At 44.3% G+C, this 19,217-nt stretch overlaps 2 protein-coding genes across 3 annotated transcripts; one reads left to right on the top strand and one right to left on the bottom strand.

The window, feature by feature from the left end:
* Nucleotides 1-83: 83 nt before the first annotated feature.
* Rpl36al (ribosomal protein L36A-like) lies at nt 84-1,417 on the top strand. Its single transcript, NM_025589.4, has 2 exons — nt 84-168; nt 986-1,417. Exon 2 carries the CDS (start codon nt 1,015-1,017, stop codon nt 1,333-1,335), a length of 321 nt encoding a protein of 106 aa, NP_079865.1. The 5' UTR covers nt 84-168; nt 986-1,014; the 3' UTR covers nt 1,336-1,417.
* Nucleotides 1,418-5,138: 3,721 nt separating this feature from the next.
* On the bottom strand, nt 5,139-15,337 carry Lrr1 (leucine rich repeat protein 1). Of its 2 annotated transcripts, NM_001081406.2 has the most exons (4): nt 15,089-15,337; nt 12,191-12,289; nt 9,038-9,759; nt 5,139-5,571 (listed from the first exon to the last, which is right to left on the bottom strand). In NM_001081406.2, the coding sequence occupies exons 1-4, from the start codon at nt 15,293-15,295 to the stop codon at nt 5,331-5,333; spliced, it is 1,269 nt and encodes a 422-aa protein (NP_001074875.1). In that variant the 5' UTR covers nt 15,296-15,337; the 3' UTR covers nt 5,139-5,330. The 2 variants fall into 2 exon arrangements, 1 of the variants encoding a protein (NP_001074875.1); NR_155206.1 differs by lacking the exon at nt 9,038-9,759.
* Between the last annotated feature and the right edge of the window lie 3,880 nt (nt 15,338-19,217).

Genomic DNA, 19,217 nt, shown 5'->3' with positions numbered 1-19,217 from the left:
CCCGCCCCGCCGGGCGCTGATTGGCGCTTCTCAGAAGCCTCCGGAGGAGGCCGCTGCTTATTGGTTCGCATTCCCGTCGCTCAGGTTCAGTTCCGACTTCCGCTCTGTTCGTCCCTTTCCTGTTCGGCGCGTGCGGTTGAGTCGGGGATCGCGGCGGCCGGTCTCTCGGTAAGTCTGGAGCAGAGCGGTAGCTGCTTCCTTGGGGACCGCGGTCGCCTGGAAGCCGGAGCCGACCTAGCTCTTTGAGGCGTCGGAAAGGGGCAGGTGCTGCCCGCCGCGGCTTGAGGTCAGCCCGCGGCTCTCTCGGAAGAGACCGCTCCAGCATGGCGGCTCCCGGGCGGCGAGGCGTGCTGGCTGCTAACGACACGTCAGCCTTCGGGCCCGCTGGAGAGTGACGGTGCTTTAGAGGGGGTGAAGCCAAAACAGACTGACGTGGCTGGGGGGAAGGAACGAGCCCGGTTGTTGCAGAAACGACTATATTTCGTTGTAAGCCATTCGTAGCTAGAAAACGGAGGGAATTGCTGTGGGGTAGTCCGAGCAAAACTTCTCTACCCGGACGCCACTGCGTTGTCCTTGCAGTGAGACCTAAGAAATTGGACGCTGGTTTGGGGAGAACTGTAATGGCCACTCCAAGTGTCAGTTCCTTTGGACGCTAAGGCAGACCTCAACTAGCAATCCTCTGCCTCAGCCTCCCAGGACACACTCCATCAGGTCTGAGTTTTTAACTGTTAATGCCTCGTTTTAGTTTAAAAAAACAAAAAACAGTTTTTCTATAGGCTTGAAGTGGTAAGGATTGAACCCCGGTGTTTAAGCCAGTGCTCATCCACTCAGCTGCGTGTTGGCCTTTTATTCACGTGGGAAATGAGTACTTGGTGGGTTCACAAATTTTCGAACATTACTGTTTTTTTTTTATATGTTCCTACAAATTATACCTGTTTAAAACTTTCGAGTTTGAAGATCTTTAATGTCTGAAACTTTCTTACAGTTCTCATCGCAGACACTTCTACTGCAAACATGGTCAACGTACCAAAAACCCGAAGGACTTTCTGTAAGAAATGTGGCAAGCATCAGCCTCACAAAGTGACCCAGTATAAGAAGGGCAAGGATTCCCTGTATGCCCAAGGAAAGCGGCGCTACGATCGCAAGCAGAGTGGCTACGGTGGGCAGACAAAGCCAATCTTTCGAAAGAAGGCCAAAACCACAAAGAAGATTGTGCTCAGGCTTGAGTGTGTTGAGCCCAACTGCAGATCCAAGAGGATGCTGGCCATTAAGAGATGCAAGCATTTTGAACTGGGAGGCGACAAGAAGAGGAAGGGCCAAGTGATCCAGTTCTAAAACTTGTGTTCTCTGAGAGGAAAATACTGAAGCAGTAGAGAAATGACCTGCTAGAGAATAAAGTTACTGTTAATGATACCAAGCCTTGTGTTTTGATTCTCAGTAGGATTGCATATTTAGGGGGTTTTGTTTTCAAACATAATTTGAGTCTGGGTCTACCTCTGCCTCCTAAATACTAGAAGTACAGAATTGCACCATATCCTATTTCTAAGGTGCTGTGTTGGGTTGAACCCAGTGCTTTCTGCATGCTAGGCAAAGTGTGTACTAAGTGCCCTACAAGAAGTCATACAGATAAGCAGTAGCTACAGAATAATGGGCACAGAACATATGTGATGGTCATAGAATTCATTCCCCAGATCTGCTGACAAAGGTTTCATCCTTCCACTCAGAATGGCTTGGAGACTAACATTAAATTGGTCACTTGATTAGGTATTTTCAATTTATATGAAAATTATTATTTAATAATTGTTCATTATATTTTCAGACTTGTTGATGTTGGCTAATTTACCATGGACAGTGATACATGTTTGGTAACTCATTCAAAAAAATTCCATAAAAGGGAGGAGGGGAATAAAATTTGAATTTAAATGACTCATTGGTGGGTGGGGTAAAGAATAATTAAGACTGGAGAGATGGCTTATTAACCCTGGCTGTCTTTTTTTTTTTTTTTAATCTTACACGTGAATTGACTCTTTGCCTAGAAGTGTACATGTGTGAGGGTATCAGGTCTAGAACTGGCGTTAGTTGTGAGCTGCCACGTGGGTGCTCCAATTAAACCTGGGTCCTCTGGAAGAACAGCCAGTGCTCCTTACCAGATAAGCCATTTCTACAGCCCATGGCTGCTCTTTTTGCAAAACATCCCCAGCATCTACGTGGCTTCCAATTGTCTGTAAGTATAATTACAGGGGATCTAACATGTTTATCTAAAACTCCTATGTAGAAAGTTTACTCCTATGTAAAGATAATTAAGAAAGCAAGCTTTTTCATTGGTGGTACTGCTAGGAGTCAAACTTAGGGTCCTGTATATACTAGGGAAGTCCTGTTACAGACCTATACCATCATTATCTAGTTAAGAAATAAAATTTTGGGGAGACAGGGTTTCTAGCTTTGGCTGTCCTGGAAGTATGTAGACCAGACTGGCCTCAAATTCAGAGATTAACCTCCCTCTGCCTCCTTTAAGGTAGACCACTATGTCTTACCCCTTGAATAAAGTTCTAATAAAAGTGTTCTAATGCTGCTGGGCAGTGGTGGCATACACCTTTAATCCCAGCACTTGGGAGACAGATGCAGGAGTTCAAGGCCAGCCTAGTCTAGAAAGTAAGTTCCAGGAACTAAATGCTATACAGAGAAGCCTTGTCCTGAAAAACCAGAAAAAAAAAAAAGTGTTCTAATGCTTAATACCAATGTTTGAATCTTTAAAAAAGGAAAAAAGTTGGAAATGATAAAGTTGTAGTAAAATGAATTATAGGTGAAATCTGGTTCTCCTTTCCAGGCTGAACAGCCACACGCTAACACCTCTGTTCCTCCAAACCTATTCACTCTCAGACCTGGAACTCATCATGCAAAACAGGCAAGCCTCCAACTCAGAGACCCGCCTGCCTCTGCCTCCCAAATGCTAGAATTAAATGTGCATCACACCATGACTTTATGGTTTGGGGGAGGGGGGTAGAATATTTAGTGACAAATACTCCTTCCCCCTAGATCCTCAACACAATCAGTACAGGGTCTCTCTGTGTAGCCCTGGCTGTCCTGGAACTCACTTTGTAGACCAGGCTGGCCTTGAACTCAGAAATCCGCCTACCCCTGCATCCTGAGTGCTGGGATTAAAGGTGTGCACCACCATGCCAGGCTACTTCACTTTCATGACATGTGTAACAACTGTAAATTTGGGAACTTAGAATTTACAAGATAAACACTGCATGTCCTGATGTGGACACACCACACAAAATATGTAATAAACATGAGAAATATGAACACCTTATAAAAATTATACACATATTTAGAAGTAAAACCTAAGAGTTCTAAGGGAAAATGGGAAGTTTAAACAAAGTCCCTGCTTGGTCTGGCCTTCAGTTTCTCTACGTTCTTCAGTAGAAAGCCACTAGTCCTGATACGGACAAAACTCAGTCACTACCTTAAACCACAAGGACACATCACACATCAAAACAGAAGCACAATGGAGCTTAACACTGTTCATAACATGGAACATTTAAGATAATTCAATAAAGCCAAAAAAAAAAAAAAAAAATCCGCCTGCCTCTGCCTCTCAAGTGCTGGGATTAAAGGCAAGAAGAGTTGGATTTTTGAAAGATTTCAGAATTTTGAATGGAGACCAGAAGAGGGATTGAATCTCTTAAGAGCTAGCGTTACAGGCATTTTTAAGCTGCCCAAGAAAGGTGCTGCAAGCTGAACTCGGGTCCTCCAGAAGAGCAACATTAGCTCCTAACCACTAAGCTCTTTCTGGCCTTTTTAACATTAGAAATGATTTTAAACATGAGTATGGATGTTTGCCTGAATGTATTTCTGTGCATCAGAAGAGGGTTTCAGATTCCCTGGGACTGCAGTTATGAGCTACCATGTGGGTGCTGGGAATTGGGGGTCCACTGCAAGAGCATCCAGTACTCTTATATATATTTTTAAAAAGTTATTCTGTGTGCAACTTGTAAGAATCTGCTCTCTCCTACTGAGTGCCAACAATTGTACTTAGATGTCACGCTTTGCAAGGACCTTTACCTCTGAGCCCAAGAACCTTCTTTTCATCTGTGTGATTAGGACGAGTATCTAGTTTGATTTAAGATGTAGCCTGGTGTGGCAGATCTCTGCAGAGAAACTCGTCTCGAAAAAGCATCAACAGCAAACCCCAAAGTGGTGTGAGGCAGTGGGCTATGCACATACAGCCTGGTCCCCGGTGACCCGATGGGTGGTGACTTCCTGCATGGGACAGCGGGTGTTCGGCTACGTATCCTGGGTCCCTGGCTCCTGTCATGTAGCCTCCCACAGCCCCCAACCCCCAGAGGTATGTGGCCACATAGGAGCAGCACCAAGCCCCCCCCCCACATGCAAATAAGGTTTCCCCAAAGATTTCAGACCAAACCAAACCTATTGTTATCTGGAAGGATTAGAGGTATGTGAGAATTCCTCCTTCATCCGAGCCTTCTGTCCAAAGAGCTGTAACACTTGTGAAGAGATCTGCCTCACTCCTCACTGGCTAGTCGGCCTCTAGTCGGCCCACTAGTGGAGTAGTAACTTGGAAGGCAGAGACGGAGGCGGAGCCAACTGCAGCAGCAGAAGCTTCCCCTCCCTGCCTCTGGTACACAGGCCCACAAAGTAGGGCGCGCGCGCGCACACGCACGCACACACACACACACACACACACACACACACACACTCTCTCTCTCTCTCTCTCTCTCTCTCTCTCTCTCTCTCTCTCTCTCTCTCTCTCTCACCAGAAGAGAGGAGGGCGTCAGATCTCATTACAGATGGTTGTGAGCCACCATGTGGTTGCTGGGATTTGAACTCAGGACCTTTGGAAGAGCCAGTGCTCTTAACCACTGAGCCATCTCTCCAGCCCGTATCCTGGATTCTTGGGGCAGACACTAACCCTGCAATCATATGTTAACTTCACAGTAAGATTAAAGATCTATTCAGTATTTTGTCTGCATATGTAATATGTATGTGTGCCACACTCATGTCTGGGGTCCCTGAGGTCAGAAGAGGGCATTGGATTCCCTGGTACATACAGTTGTGAGACATTGCATTGTTCCTCTTCAGGAGGGTATGTGCTCTTAACTGCTGAGACATTGATATACTTCCAAAACTAAATTCAGCTTTAATTAAATTAAAATTCGAGTCAAATGTTGAAAATGCTAACATAATATACATTTTCTTACCATACAAATATACAAAATGCTTTCCTTTCTCTAATTTGTTACTGGTAAAGCATAAATGAATACTCAACTGATATACATCTAGAAACCTTTCTGATATTACATTAATTAGTTCAACATATCAGAGGACTTTACAAAACAGGTTAGAGAACAAAAGTAAGAGACAACAGGAGCTTCCGTTCTTCCCATACTATCTACTAAGACCACAGTGTGCGCAACAGAGTGTAGGTTCATTGTAGTCGTTCCTTGAATGAAAGATTGGAGACAAAATCTTCCACAGACACAGGTTTTGGCAGTATCCAAATCTTGACAAAGATGGTAAGGAATTATATCAGGGCCATATGGAATCCTAATGGGAAAAACATAGATACTGTTACTAGATTTTTTTTTGGGGGGGGGGGTTGAGATAGGGTTTCTCTGTGTAGCCCTGGCTGTCCTGGAACTAGCTCTGTAGACCAGGCTGGCCTCAAACTCAGAAATCCGCCTGCCTCTGCCTCCCGAGTGCTGGGATTAAAGGCGTGTGCCACCACTGCCGGGCTACTAGATTCTTAATAGAACATTGAACATATCTTTAGTTTCAGCACTTGGGAGACAGAGGCAAGCAGATCTATGTGAGTCACAAATCCAGTTCCAGGTCAGCCAGAGCTACACAGAGAAACCCCTTCTTGAAAAACAAAACCCAAAATAATCAGAACACAGAGTTATAATGAAATCAGAATTAAGTATTACTCTTATTTCAGGACTCAGCATAACTGCTTTATACTGCTAAGAATAAGACAAATAGATGGGAAAAAACAAAACAAAACAAAACCCAAACCAAACCAAACCAAACTGCCGCTAGATTTTGTTGGTATACAATCCTGGAAGCACTCTGTGTGAGACCCTGACTTAGAGCATTTCTCCCAGGAAGGTAAAGCCCCTGGACGGTCCCCAAGCTTGTTTGCCCTGATCTCTAAAAATGCAGCCAGAAAGAAGCTCTTTGTTCTCTATAGACAGCAAAAAACCTTTTTTGTTTCTGATCCTTACAGCCAGGGATGAGATGATAATTGTAATTTTACCAAGGACATCCGGAAGAGAAAAGAACTCTCCTCCCAACTCCTCCCAATTCCTCAGCTAGCTGTTAAAAGCCCCCTACTGTTACTGCTCAAGGAGTTCGTCCTCAGCTAGCTGACAATAAAACCTCTTGCAGTTTGCATCAGGTGTGGTTTTCTCTTGAGTCTTGGGTGCTGGCCAGCTCATCCCGGGACTTGAGCAGAGGCCCAACTTCAGGGGTCTTACATCTGGAGGGTGAGGCTGACTGAGGTTGAGGCCAGACAGGCCTACACAGGGAGACAAGTCATGAACAAACAAAACCAAGCTGAGGTCAACCTGAATGCATGAAATCCTGTCTTAGAAAGTAAGCCTTGATGGCACAGGTTTATAATCTCAACTCTGGAGGTTGGAGGAGGAAGATCCTAAATTCAAGGTCTGACTGGGCAGAAGATATAACTCCTCAGAAGGGTAATTGTAGCCTAAGGTTCAGTCTCCAGTTTTTTGTTTTTTTGTTTTTAAAAAGCAGAAGTGGGGGGCTGGTGAAATGGCTCAGTGGGTAAGAGCACCCGACTGCTCTTCCAAAGGTCCGGAGTTCAAATCCCAGCAACCACATGGTGGCTCACAACCATCTGTAACATGATCTGACGCCCTCTTCTGGAGTGTCTGAAGACAGCTACAGTGTACTTCCATATAATAAATAAATAAATCTTTAAAAAAAAAAAAGCAGAAGTGGGTACAGTTATGTGCAGATGAACCCCACCACTGGCTGCTCTTCCAGTGGTCCTGAGTTCAATTCCCAGCAACTACTGGGTGACTCACAACCATCTGTAATGAGATCTGATGCCCTCTTCTGGTGTGTATGAAGAAAGTGACATTATACTCATATACATAAAATAAAAAAATCTTAAAAAAACAAAAAATAGAAGAAAAAAAGAAAGAGGTAAAGGCAGGAGGGCTGTGCATTTGGGCTCAACCTGAACTACATAGTAAAATTTGTCTCAAATCCACCAAGATGATCTTTTTGGGAGGTAGGTGCTAGGGAGAAAGCCCAGCAGGTAAAGTCCTTGGAGAGTAAACATGAGGATTTGAGTTTGATTCACAGAACTCACATACAAAGTCTTGGGACAGTGCAGCATTGTAATCTGAAGGAGGAAGAGGCAGAAATGGGTAGATGCATGCGCTCTCTGGCTGGCCAGCCTAGTCTACTTGATGAGTTCAGGATAAAATGAGACTGTCTCTAATAAGAAGGTTGGCCCTTAGGGAATAATCCTTGAGGCTGATGTTTGATGCTTAAGAAATACTTGTATGAGTATACTCTTTTCCTTAAAATAACATCTTTCACCGGGTATGGTGGCGCACACCTTTAATCTTAGCACTCAGGAGGCAGAGGCAGGCAGATTTCTGAGTTCAAGGCCATCCTGGTCTACAAAGTGAGTTCTAGGATAGCCAGGGCCACACAGAGAGACCATGTCTCGAAAAACAAAACAAAAAACAAAAAAACAACCATCTTTCTATTTTGTAGGTACACAATAGTCCTATTATAATTTCATTCTATTGCTGTGTCAAAAGCAACTTAGGAAGACAGGTTTATTTTATGTTATACTTCCGGGTCATAGTCAAATCAGTAAGAGAGGTCAGGCAGGAACCCAAGTCTGAGCTTGAAGCAGAAACCACAGAGGAACACAGCTTGTTGACTTACTCAGTGATGGCAGGTTAATGTTCAGCCAGCTTCCTTATATAGCCTAGGACTACCTGCTCAGAGACAGGGTCCCCATATTGGGGCTGGGCCCTCCAGTGTCAACTGCTAATCAAGACAACCCTACACAGACAGTGCCACAGACCAACCCGATAAAGACAATTAGTCAACTGACACTTTTTTCCAGGCAATGCTAGACTGCCGAGTTGACAGTTGATGCTAATAGGCTGGTTCACTTACTAGCTTCCATATCTCTATGAAAGAAACATGAACAAAGGAAAACAAATGCGAAACCTATCGAATAAACAAAGCCAAGGCAATGGAGCTCACTCTCACCAAACCACTGCTCGGAGTGTTCAGAGCTAAGAGCAAGAGAACCAGCAGTTACTGAGTCCTTCATGTGCAAAATGTTTTGGTATGATATTAGCTTATTTTGCCTCAAAATTCTGTAAAATATGATCCCAGTTTCCAATGAGGTTAAGAGGTTAACTAACATGCTAAAGTCATATAAATGGGTAAAGCCAGTAGTCCAATTCAAGTCTGGTTTGACAGACCACACTTTAGCACTGTGCCAGACTGGAATCATCAAAAGTCTCCATGCAGTAGGACCACCCAGAGATCTAACTGAAACACACAGCTGATCCTTGGCTGTCCTGGAACTCCATCTGTAGACCAGGCTACCCTTGAACTCAAGAGATCCATCTACCTCTGCCTCCAAAGCGCTGGGATAAAGGTGTATGCTACCACTACCCAGCCAGGTCCCCATTCGTAAACGTCCCTGTAGCAAGGGCCAGGCTGTGCACAACACTGGGAGTTATTAAGATTGACTGTTGGAGTGGGTGAGGTGGGTAAAGGTGCTGAGGCCAAGCCTGATGACCTGAGGTCAGTCCCTAGAACAACATGATGGAAGGAAGGAACCTCCTCCCACAAGTTGACCTCTGTCCAAATGCTGTGTTATTGTAAATGCCCCCACCATTCCTGATCCCACTGAATAACTAAAAGATTAAGAGCCCAAAGACTATTACTGAGTTCAATCAGAATGTTAGAATGCTATTCAGGTACCATCCTTCATGACTGAAAGGCTTACCTATAGAATAGCACAGCTTGTTCACATGATTCCAGTAAAGTTAATGGTACTTGAAGCTTTATAATTGGAATGACTTCTGGTTTTTCAAAAGTATTCCCAAAAAGATCCAAGTACTCCAGGGATAACATTTTAAATTCAGAGGGTAGATTTCTAAGTTTGTTTCGAGCTGCTGATAGAAAACGGAGGTTTGTTAGCTGTCCTATCTTGAAAGGAAGGTGAATCAATTCATTATCATTAAGGTTTAAGTTAGTAAGTTCCCGGAATTGACAAAACTGCACAGGGAGCGCTTTGATTTTGTTCTTGCTGAGATCCAAACTGTGAAGTGACTTCTGGAGTGTGGAAGTACACAAGGGCACACTAAAGGTCTCCAGCTGATTGTCATTAAGGTTAAGCTCTTGAAGGTGGGTGAGGTCTCCAATTGTAGCTGGAAGTTTTTTTATACAGTTGTGACTCAGGTCTAACTTCGTAAGATTTTTTAAGCACAGCATACGCATATCAACTCGGGCAAGGCTACAGTAAGAAGCCTGAAGGTGTTCCAGAAAATATGGAAAGTTCTTGCTTAGAGGATAATCCTTTTTGGATGTGATAACCATTTTGGTTTTATATTTTTCAAATTCTGAAGTCTTCACTGGTTTTAGTGTTGAGAGTGGTGTGTTGACGTCACAGCCTCTATGAGCCAGTCTCATAGCTGAAAGTAAAGTCTTTAAATTGCCAGGATTGGCCTGAATAAATAAAAACAAGTTACACAATTATAAATTCCATTTTAAATACTTCATGCTTGCTAGTTCTCCCCTTCAAGCCCTACAGTCTCACACACAGGTTATAGCATCAGTTTTGAAATGCACTGTAAAATATATTTTAGTATTTGGTCTAACTTTCAACTTTGGAAGATTTGGGGGATATTGAGAGGGCTGGTGGGTAAAGCTGCTCGCTGCTAAGCAAGACAGCCTGAGTTCAAACCCTAGAACCCACAGAGTGGAAGGAGAGAGCAACACTTGCAGGTTTCCCTCAGACCTCCACCCATGTACGTACACACACACACACACACACACACACACACACACACACAGAGGTTTCCCTCAGACCTCCACCCATGTACAGACACACACACACTAAATAAAGGTTGGACTGGGTTCAGGTCCCAGCACCCATCTTAGGCTGCACACAACTGTCTGTCTGTCTGTCTCTGCCGACAGGTCAGATAAGGATGTAATGAAGTCTCAGGCACTGTCCCAGCACAGATCCTTGTGTTGCCCTTCTCCTTACTACCGTGATAATGGAGACTATCCTCTGAAACTGTAAGGGAGCCCCCAGTTAAATACTTCTTTTATAAAAGTTGCCTTGGTCAAGGTGTCTCTTAACGAAATTAGAACAGTGACTAACCCACACATAAAAATAAAATTTGAAATGTATTAATAATAACAATAACAACAACCACCTTGGAAAGCTATGGTTGTGTAAGCTTAGAAAGTATGTGGTGGCTCGGGCCTGTCTTCCCAGCACTAGAGAAGTTGAGGCAGGATTGCTGTCAATTTTAGGTCATCATGGTCTCAGATCCTATCTCAAACAAAATAGACACCTGCAAGAATCTGTCTCTAATTGCAGGTCTTATTTCAGGGTCTGCCAGGTGGCTCTGGGCCAAAAGGCTGAAGACAGATGCTCCAATGTTTTAAGAAATTAGGGGGGGCTAGAGAGATGGATCAGTGGTTAAGAGCACTGACTGCTCTTCAAGAGGTCCTGAGTTCCCAGCAACCACCTGGTGGCTCACAACCATCTGCAATGGGGTCTGATGCCCTCTTCTGGTGTGTCTGAAGAAAGCATTGAAGGGTGCACTCATATACATTAAATAAATAAATCATTAACAACAACAACAAAAGAAGCTGAGCAATGGTGGTGCACGCCTTTAATCCCAGCACTCGAGAGGCAGAGGCAGAGGCAGAGGCAGAGGCAGGCAGATTTCTGAGTTCAAGGCCAGGCAGGTGTACAGAGTGAGTTCCAGGACAGCCAGGGTTACATAAAGAAACCCTGTCTCAAAAAAACAAAAAACAAACAAACAAACAAACAAAACAAAAAAAGCAAACGTAAGTTGTTTAGCATTGAGAGATATGCTATAGAATTGAAAGCATGGTTTTCAGATGGTAATACAGGCTAAAATCATGGTATAGAATTTTAAGCTTTTTGTTTTGTTTTGTTTTGTTTTTTGAGACAGGGTTTCTTTGTATAGTCCTGGCTGTCCTGGAACTCACTGTGTAGACCAGGCTGGCTTTGAACTCAGAAATCCGCCTGCCTCTGCCTCCCAAACTCCCAAGTGCTGGGATTAAAGGCATGCGCCACCACGCCCGGCTTAAGCTCTTTAGTTAGGTTATGATGGTAGAGTACATTATCTACTTGACAAATATGGATTGGATGTTAATTGTATATCATACTCTACAATTTATATAATTATACATATATAATATATATAATTATGCTCACTTTATGCCTGAGAGCTTTTTTTTTTTTATTTGGACAGAAAAGGTGAGGTGTTGGGGATTGGTTCTAATGCTTTGATTTAATCGGCAATCTGTGCATCCAAATGCTGAAGATCCTTGTCCCCACTTGGTTTTTGATGGATCAATAAAGATGCCAACAGTCAATGGCTAGGCAAAGGGAGACAGGGCGGGACCCTTAGAGTAGTGTGGGCTAAGAACTGGGAAAAGGGAGACAGAGAATCACCATGACTTGGGGGGACAAGGATGGGAAGCAGGCGCTGCAGGAGAGAAAGTAAATTAGCCGTGTGAGAATTTGGGTGGGTGGCCACTGGCCACTTCCCCATTGGGCCTAGGGTAGCAGGGGAAGGTTTAGGAGTACCCAGCCTTTGAGGTACCCAAGGCATTTTAGAATTAACTGGTGGGGGGGAGGGGCAGTGCATGCGTGCAGCGGTGTAGCCCAAGCTCATCTCTACAGGCTGTCAAGATGCTTTAACAGCCAAACAATCTTTGTTTTGGGATATAGTCTCCCTGTATATCCCTGGATGGCCAAGAACTTGACTTGTAGATTACATTAGCCTTGGGCTTACAAAAACCCTCCCACCTTTGCTTTCTGAATGCTGGGATCACACACATTTGATGCTGCACCTGGCTTGCATATTTGTTACTATTTCCAATATCATACCTTACTCAGACAGATGTCCACAGGAGGCTCCTTTAGCCGGACAGTGGCTTTCCCCTCATCCACAAATTTGGTGAAGAGCTGCTCAATGTTCTCTCTTAGCTAATTAGAAACAGAGGGGAAGGGGTTGAAGGAGGGACACAAAAGGAGAATTACTATTCAATAACACTCGCTGAGAGTAGAATGTGCCAATCTTCTTCCAGGTTTTAGTTTAGCTTTTAGTCCCATGTCTCAGTGTTTTATGAAGTTTTTGTTTTTGTTTTTTTTTTTTTAAGCAGATGAATAGTTACATCTTCCAGCCAGCCGACACTAGGCATTACTGCTGTGTCTGCTGAGACTTTCCTTCATTTTTTAGAGAATGTTTTCCTCTTTTCCAACCCAGTCACATGGCCATGGTCACAAGTGCCAGCAGTAAGCTCCCTACCTTCCTCTTGGTCCCTCAGACCATGCCTGCCACCAGATTATCTGCAAGCTCCACCAGAGCAGAAAGCTTGTCTTGTTGCCATGTTAACCTCTGTATTGCATCAACAGCTGGCATAACTGATCTCAACCCTTTTCATAACATATGTTTTCTGCTTTAGACTTCAACAACTCTTTACTGAGAGGCAGTTATGTACCAGGCATAATGAGAACTTTGGAGCGGTATTTAGTAAGAATGGTATGGTGGCCAGGCAGTGGTGGCAGTGGTGGCACATGCCTTTAATCCCAGCACTTGGGAGGCAGAGGCAAGCTGATTTCTGAGTTTAAGGCCAGCCTGGTCTACAGAGTGAGTTTCAGGACAGCCAGGGCTACCCAGTGAAACCCTGTCTCAAAAACAAACAGAATGGTATGATGACAGCAGGTACTGAACGAGATGGTTATTAAATAAGCACAACAAAAGGAAAGCAGGAAACCTTTCCCAGTTTGGAGTAGAAATGTGGTGTTAAAGAAATAAAAGCCAGGGCACTGATCACTGGGTTAGAGGGAAAGAGCACTTCAGGTGAAGGGAACACAGGAAAAGCCAGGAAGGAGAGCTTGTAACTGTAAGGAAGGAGAGCTTGTAACTGTAAGGAGTCAAGGATTCAGAAATGTAGGTTGGATAAGAAGGTTTTCTGGGGGGATGGGCACAGCTGAGTATGAAAAGAAAACAACCAAGAGTCAAGAAAGTTCAAGAACTGCCAGGCAGTGGTGGCACATGCATGCTTTTAATCCTGACACTGATGGAGAAGGAGGGGGTGGAGGAGGGGGCAGAGGCAGGTAGATTTCTGAGTTTGAGGCCAGCCTGGTCTACAAAGTGAGTTCCAGGACAGCCAAGGCTATACAGAGAAAACATGTCTCAAAAAACGAAAAAAAAAAAAAAAAGAAAGAAAGAAAGAAAGAAAACAAACAAAACAAAACAAAAACAAAAACAAAAACAAAAAAAAAGATTTAAGAACCATGAAATTCATTAAAGGATTGAAGAAACAATTAGATCTGCATTAAATTCTTCCTGGAAAGCTAGGTGTGGTAGCTCACACTTTTAATCCCAGAACTCAGGAATTCACAGCTATATGGATCTTTGTGAATTCCAGGCCAGATCTACAGAGTTCCAGGACAGTTGAGCTACACATAGTAAGAGCCTGTTTTAAAACAACAACAACAACAACAACTGGCTCTTGGAACTGGCGCGTGCCTTTAATCCCAGCAACTGGGACAGATGGGACAGAAACAGCAGAAATTTTTATGAGTTTGAAGCCTGCCTGGTCTACAGTGAGCTCCAGACCAGCCATAGTTACAGAGCAAGACCTTGTCTCAATACATACATGTATACATTTAATTTTTTTTTCTCCTAGAACTGCAGTGTAAAGTCTTAGCTGAACTTAGCTGAAGGACAGGATAAAAGACAACATAGAACCAGACTCCTTAATAGCCTAGACAGGCAGGATTTAGATTAATGCCTGGGTGGAAGACGTTGTTAAAATGGTAGAATCTTTGCCTATCTTGCCTGTCATGCATAAAGCCCTAGGTTCTGCCCTCAACACAGTAGTACAAACCAGGTGTGTAGTGGTAACCCCAGAACTTGGGCGGGCTGTAGAGGCATGTGGATCAGGAAGTCAAGGTCCTCCTTACCACTACTAGCCTAACATGCACAAGGTCCTGGGCTCCATCCCCAACACTCCAAAATTAAATGGATGAATGAATAAATAAAAATAAGTAACTTGAATAAGATAATGCTCTCTTCTCTCAACTAAGCATTTGTTGTGGATTATAATATGTGAGGTAAAGAATCCCGAAAACAGCTGGGCGTGGTGGTGCACGCCTTTAATCCCAGTACTTGGTAGGCAGAGGCAGGCGGATTTCTGAGTTCGTGGCCAGCCTGGTCTACAGAGTAAGTTCCAGGACAGCCAGGCCTACACAGAGAAACCCTGCCTTGAAAAACCAAAAAAAAAAAAAAAAAAGAATCCCGAAAACATAACATCCGCTAAAAAATCAGATGCAGGGTGAGGGACTCATTCCCTTATCTCCATTCATAGTTGACACAAAGACATCTTGTTTTGATCAAATAGCACTGCCTGGTAATGGAGGAAAACGGATTTTATAAACCTCGTTTTCAAACCTCCGGTTCAGACAGACTAGACTGGAGTTGGCCACCCGTCTCTGGACCTAAGTCGGGTCAAGCATTTTCTAAACAAATAACAGAGAGGATACATGTGGCAAACCTCTTCAACAACAACAACAATAACAACCACTCAAGTTTGGATAGTATTCATTGTTACATGCATTTTCTGTGTGCTGGAGATTTAACCAAAAGCCTCATATGCTGCTCTGCTTCAGTGTCGGAGGCTTGTACCCCGGCGGGATCGCTGTCTACCAACTCATACCCGCAGAAGCCAGCAGCTAAAGTAAGGAGGCGTGGGTGCTCAAGACGCTGGGGGCGCGTACCTTGTAGCTGGTTCCCTGCCTGTCCTTCATGGTGGAGACCAGCAGGCAGGCGTGGCCGCCCGGCTCTGCTCTTGCCTCAGGCTGCAGCTCATTCCTGCCCGGGGCCTGGCACAGGCTCACCACCGCTCGCACGCCCTTGCCTCGGCTCTTGAGCCCTAAGGTTGGCAAATGACAGCTACGGACCTCCACCTCGCAGGGCAGCCTCATCTTGCAGCTAAGTCGCCCGCTGGCCCGCAGGCTTTAAAACTTGGCGCCTCCCGCCTGACAGGTCTGCCGGGGTCCTCGCGATAGAGGTGTCCATGGTGCGCCTAAACCCATCGGCTTTGTGGCTTCTCGGAGTCCCACTCCAGTTTCCACGTAGAATGGTGGAATGCCCATGTTTTAGCATTATTTAACTTTTAATGACAGAACCTCTGCGTGCTCCGGAGCGCCCGGAGGATTTGTCCTCTGTTTTCGGACAGGCGGCCGCCGAGGGCACCATGTCCTTAAGCTGGGGGCGTGGTAGGTGTGGGTGTGTGCTGCCCGTCCTGGTGTTTCCCGCGCCCTTTGCTAGAGGCCAGCGGACCCGGGGATGGGGATAGCTGGAAGGCTGGTGTCACCTTGTTTATAGACACACACCCCAGCGAGAAAGCATTCTTGTTGGGCATTGCAAGTCAGAGCGGAGCTTTAGGTGACAATAACTGGCAAGGCAATTCCTGTTGAGCAAACTTTACTTTGCAGCCATGGTCGGCCTTGGAAAGGCAGTGGAGACCCACATTCACGCCTCATTTACTGAGCCCGTGGCGGTGGGAGATACCCTGGAGGGTCCCCCACCCGGTCAGAGGAGAAGGGGAGTGAGGGGAGGGTTGTGGGAGGGGATGAGCGGGATGTAAAGTGAATATGTAAAAAAAAAAAAAAAAAAACACTGCACACATCGGGTTGTCTTACCTTCAATGTCCTCGGTATCAACTTTCAAGTAAAAGCTACGAAATTGCTCAGCGACACTTATTTATTTGTTTGTTTGTTTGTTTATTTGTGTATCTATCTATCTATCTATCTGACCCCGGGCTAGGGAAGCGCTTACTCTCAGGTGAAGTGGTGCATTAGAAAACCCCCTTGCCTTACCTTGTAGTAAACAATTAATACAAGTTACACACTTGCAATTGTGAAATGGCTTTCAGAAATACCAATTTTCAATTTAACCGTGGCAAAATTCAAAATTATGATTTAGCCTTCAACGGACATCCCTGTTTACATATAACATGGTGAATTGTATCCGTGTTGGTTTCACATCCTCAAAACCACGTATTCAGGAGATAGGCAAAGACAATCAATTTGCACCCCACCACAAAAAATTCTCTTACACATTCATATGTTTTTAGTTGCTTAACATTTTTTTCTCCAGGCATTGTCACCTAAAGCTCTGCTGGGACTTGACATATGCTCCCTGATAGAGCATCAAAACATTTATTTTATTTTATGTATTCATTTTTTGGTTTTTCGAGACAGGGTTTCTCTGTATAGCCCAGGCTGTCCTGGAACTCACTTTATAGATCAGGCTGGCCTCAAACTCAGAAATCCAGCTGCCTCTGACTCCCAAGTGCTGGGATTAAAGGCGTGCGCCACCACAGCCCGGCACATCAAAACATTAGCAGCATTCTCAGGCTTATGGAAAAATTATATTTAAGCAAACCAGAATTTTTCAAGGACCATTAGGCTTCATAAATTACCTATTTTCGGTATTTGGGTGGATAATAGTAGAGATCGAAAATAGAACACCTGGGCTGGTGAGATGGCTCAGTGGGTTAGAGCACCCGACTGCTCTTCCGAAGGTCCAGAGTTCAGATCCCAGCAGCCACATGGTGGCTCACAACCATCCGTAACAGGATCTGACTCCCTCTTCTGGAGTGTCTGAAGACAGCTACAGTGTACTTACATATAATAAATAAATAAATCTTTAAAAAAAAAAAAAAAAAAAGAAAGAAAATAGAACACCTTCCTAAAGTATTACAGTTGCATTAAATATACACTAGGTTCATTTGAGAGCTAGAATTTAAATCTTGCATGAAACTTGTAATTTTAACTACATGTTTCTGAAATGCAAAGCAGTCAAGAACATAAGGGTTTTGGTTCAGTAAGACATTAGGCAGCTTCAATATATGTAGTTTAGAGTCAATAGAGGTTTTAGGCTGAAACAATGGTATATACTGCCAAATATTTGTCAGACCCTCTCTCGAACACACTGGCCTTGGCATTGTACCTATAGTCTCCTGCATAGTAGGCAAGCAATTGTAAACTATACCCTCCCCGCCCCCACACCCAATATATTGTGTTTGAGGTTGACCTTGAACTCACAGAGATCTTCCTGCCTCTACCTATGAGTGCCGGGATTAAAGGTGTGCACCACCACACCTGGCACCAATTTTCCTTCTTGAGACATCCAATTACACCTAAAATTTCTGTATTTATTTTCCTGGGTTTCTGGCATAGAAGGCATCCAATTGATAATAAAATGAATTTCTCTGACTGCTTTTCTCATCTTTGCCCAGTAATCAACATCACTCACTGTGGTGTGTAGGAAATGGAGACGGAGGTCAGTTGACAGAGATTGGAAGTCCTTGCCAGCTTGAGCTTCAGATATCAAATAGAACACTCTGTTTGCCCAGAGACCAGAAGCCTTCCTGGCCTGGGCCTCATGGACCTAACAACAAGAGCAGACACAGCCCTGTGGTACAGACTTGGGAACGACACCCAGCTGTGTAAAAGGACCAGGACAGCTAGCTCATATCCTTTTTTAACTCAGCTCCCTGGCCCACTCCTGTAGAGACACTTCTGGAATTTTGGTTTCTTTAAATAAACAAACACGCAGGTCAGTGGTGGAGAATGCCTTTAATCCCAGCACTTGGGAGGCAGAGGCAGGTAGATTTCTGAGTTCAAGGCCAACCTGATCTACAGAGTGAGTTCCAGGACAGCCAAGGCTACTCAGAGAAATCCTGTCTCAAAATACAAACAAAGAAAACACAGAAATAGGGCTGGGGAGATGGCTCAGAGGTTAAGAGCACTGGTTGCTCTTCCAGAGGACCTGGGTCCAATTCTCATCACCCACACTGCGACTCAAAACACCTGTAATGAGATCTGGTACCCTCTTCTGGGCTGCAAGCATACATGCTAGCAGAATGCTGTGCACATAATAAATAAAGACAAACAAAAAAAAACCTCACAAAAATATTAGAAGAATATACTTTCATTTTAATGTCAGGTGTAGGGATATGGGGCTGTTTCAGACTGTTTGCAGCGGCTGACTACGATTTGCCTTGTGCTCTAGCAGAGGCATGGTTTTCCCAGCTGTGGATAGTTTCTGTGGTTGTGTAACATTTGGAATTTTGGGAACTTTTCAGAGGATCTAATAAATGCTAGCGCCCTGAGAGGCAGGGCGGGTGGTTGTTGGTCTTTCGGGGGGGGGGGGGGGGGGTTGGTTGCAGTCTGTTAGTAGCAATGCTCAAATAAGAAACAAGAAAGAAATTAGATTCAGGTTTCTCTCTCTCTCTCTCTCTCTCTCTCTCCCTCTCTCTCTCTCTCTCTCTCTGTTTCTCTCCTCTACTGCTCTATCCTTCTTTTCTATCTACTGATGGGGAGTAAAAGTCAGGGGGTAAAGGGTGGGAAAAAGAAGAACCCTCAAAGTAGCAAAGCAAAGACCTGCTCCATACCTGCATTCTCAGGAGTGCTTTCTCTCTGTCAATAAGTTGTGTTTAAATTTATTTTCAATCATGTGTCCCATTGAGGCAGTCCTTTGTCTTGGAACACAAGCACCTTGAACCCTACTATACCTATACGTAGCTATGGTTATTTATGCATATCTTAACCTCTAGACCACAGGCTTCCTGGGTTCTGAGTTATCAGTGTTATCTACAAGACCTAGGAAAGCATATTTGCAGAAAGGGTAAATCAGCAGCACATGTAGGTAGGCTACTTAAATGATAGGAACCCGTGCTATTTGTTTAACAAGCAGAGCAGGCTCATCTGGAATCCACGTTCCCTGAATAAGTAGAGTCAACTGGTCTCCATTCTGAGTCATTCTCCCTCTACCCTGAAGGTGGGGCAGAAGAGTAAACTTCAAAGGGAGTTAAGTTTTAAAATCAAATGTGAAATG

This window comes from Mus musculus, chromosome 12 (assembly GCF_000001635.26).
Source record: "Mus musculus strain C57BL/6J chromosome 12, GRCm38.p6 C57BL/6J".
Lineage (NCBI taxonomy): Eukaryota > Metazoa > Chordata > Mammalia > Rodentia > Muridae > Mus > Mus musculus.
Note: the sequence above shows the minus strand (reverse complement) of the source record. Positions and strands in the feature narration are given on the sequence as shown.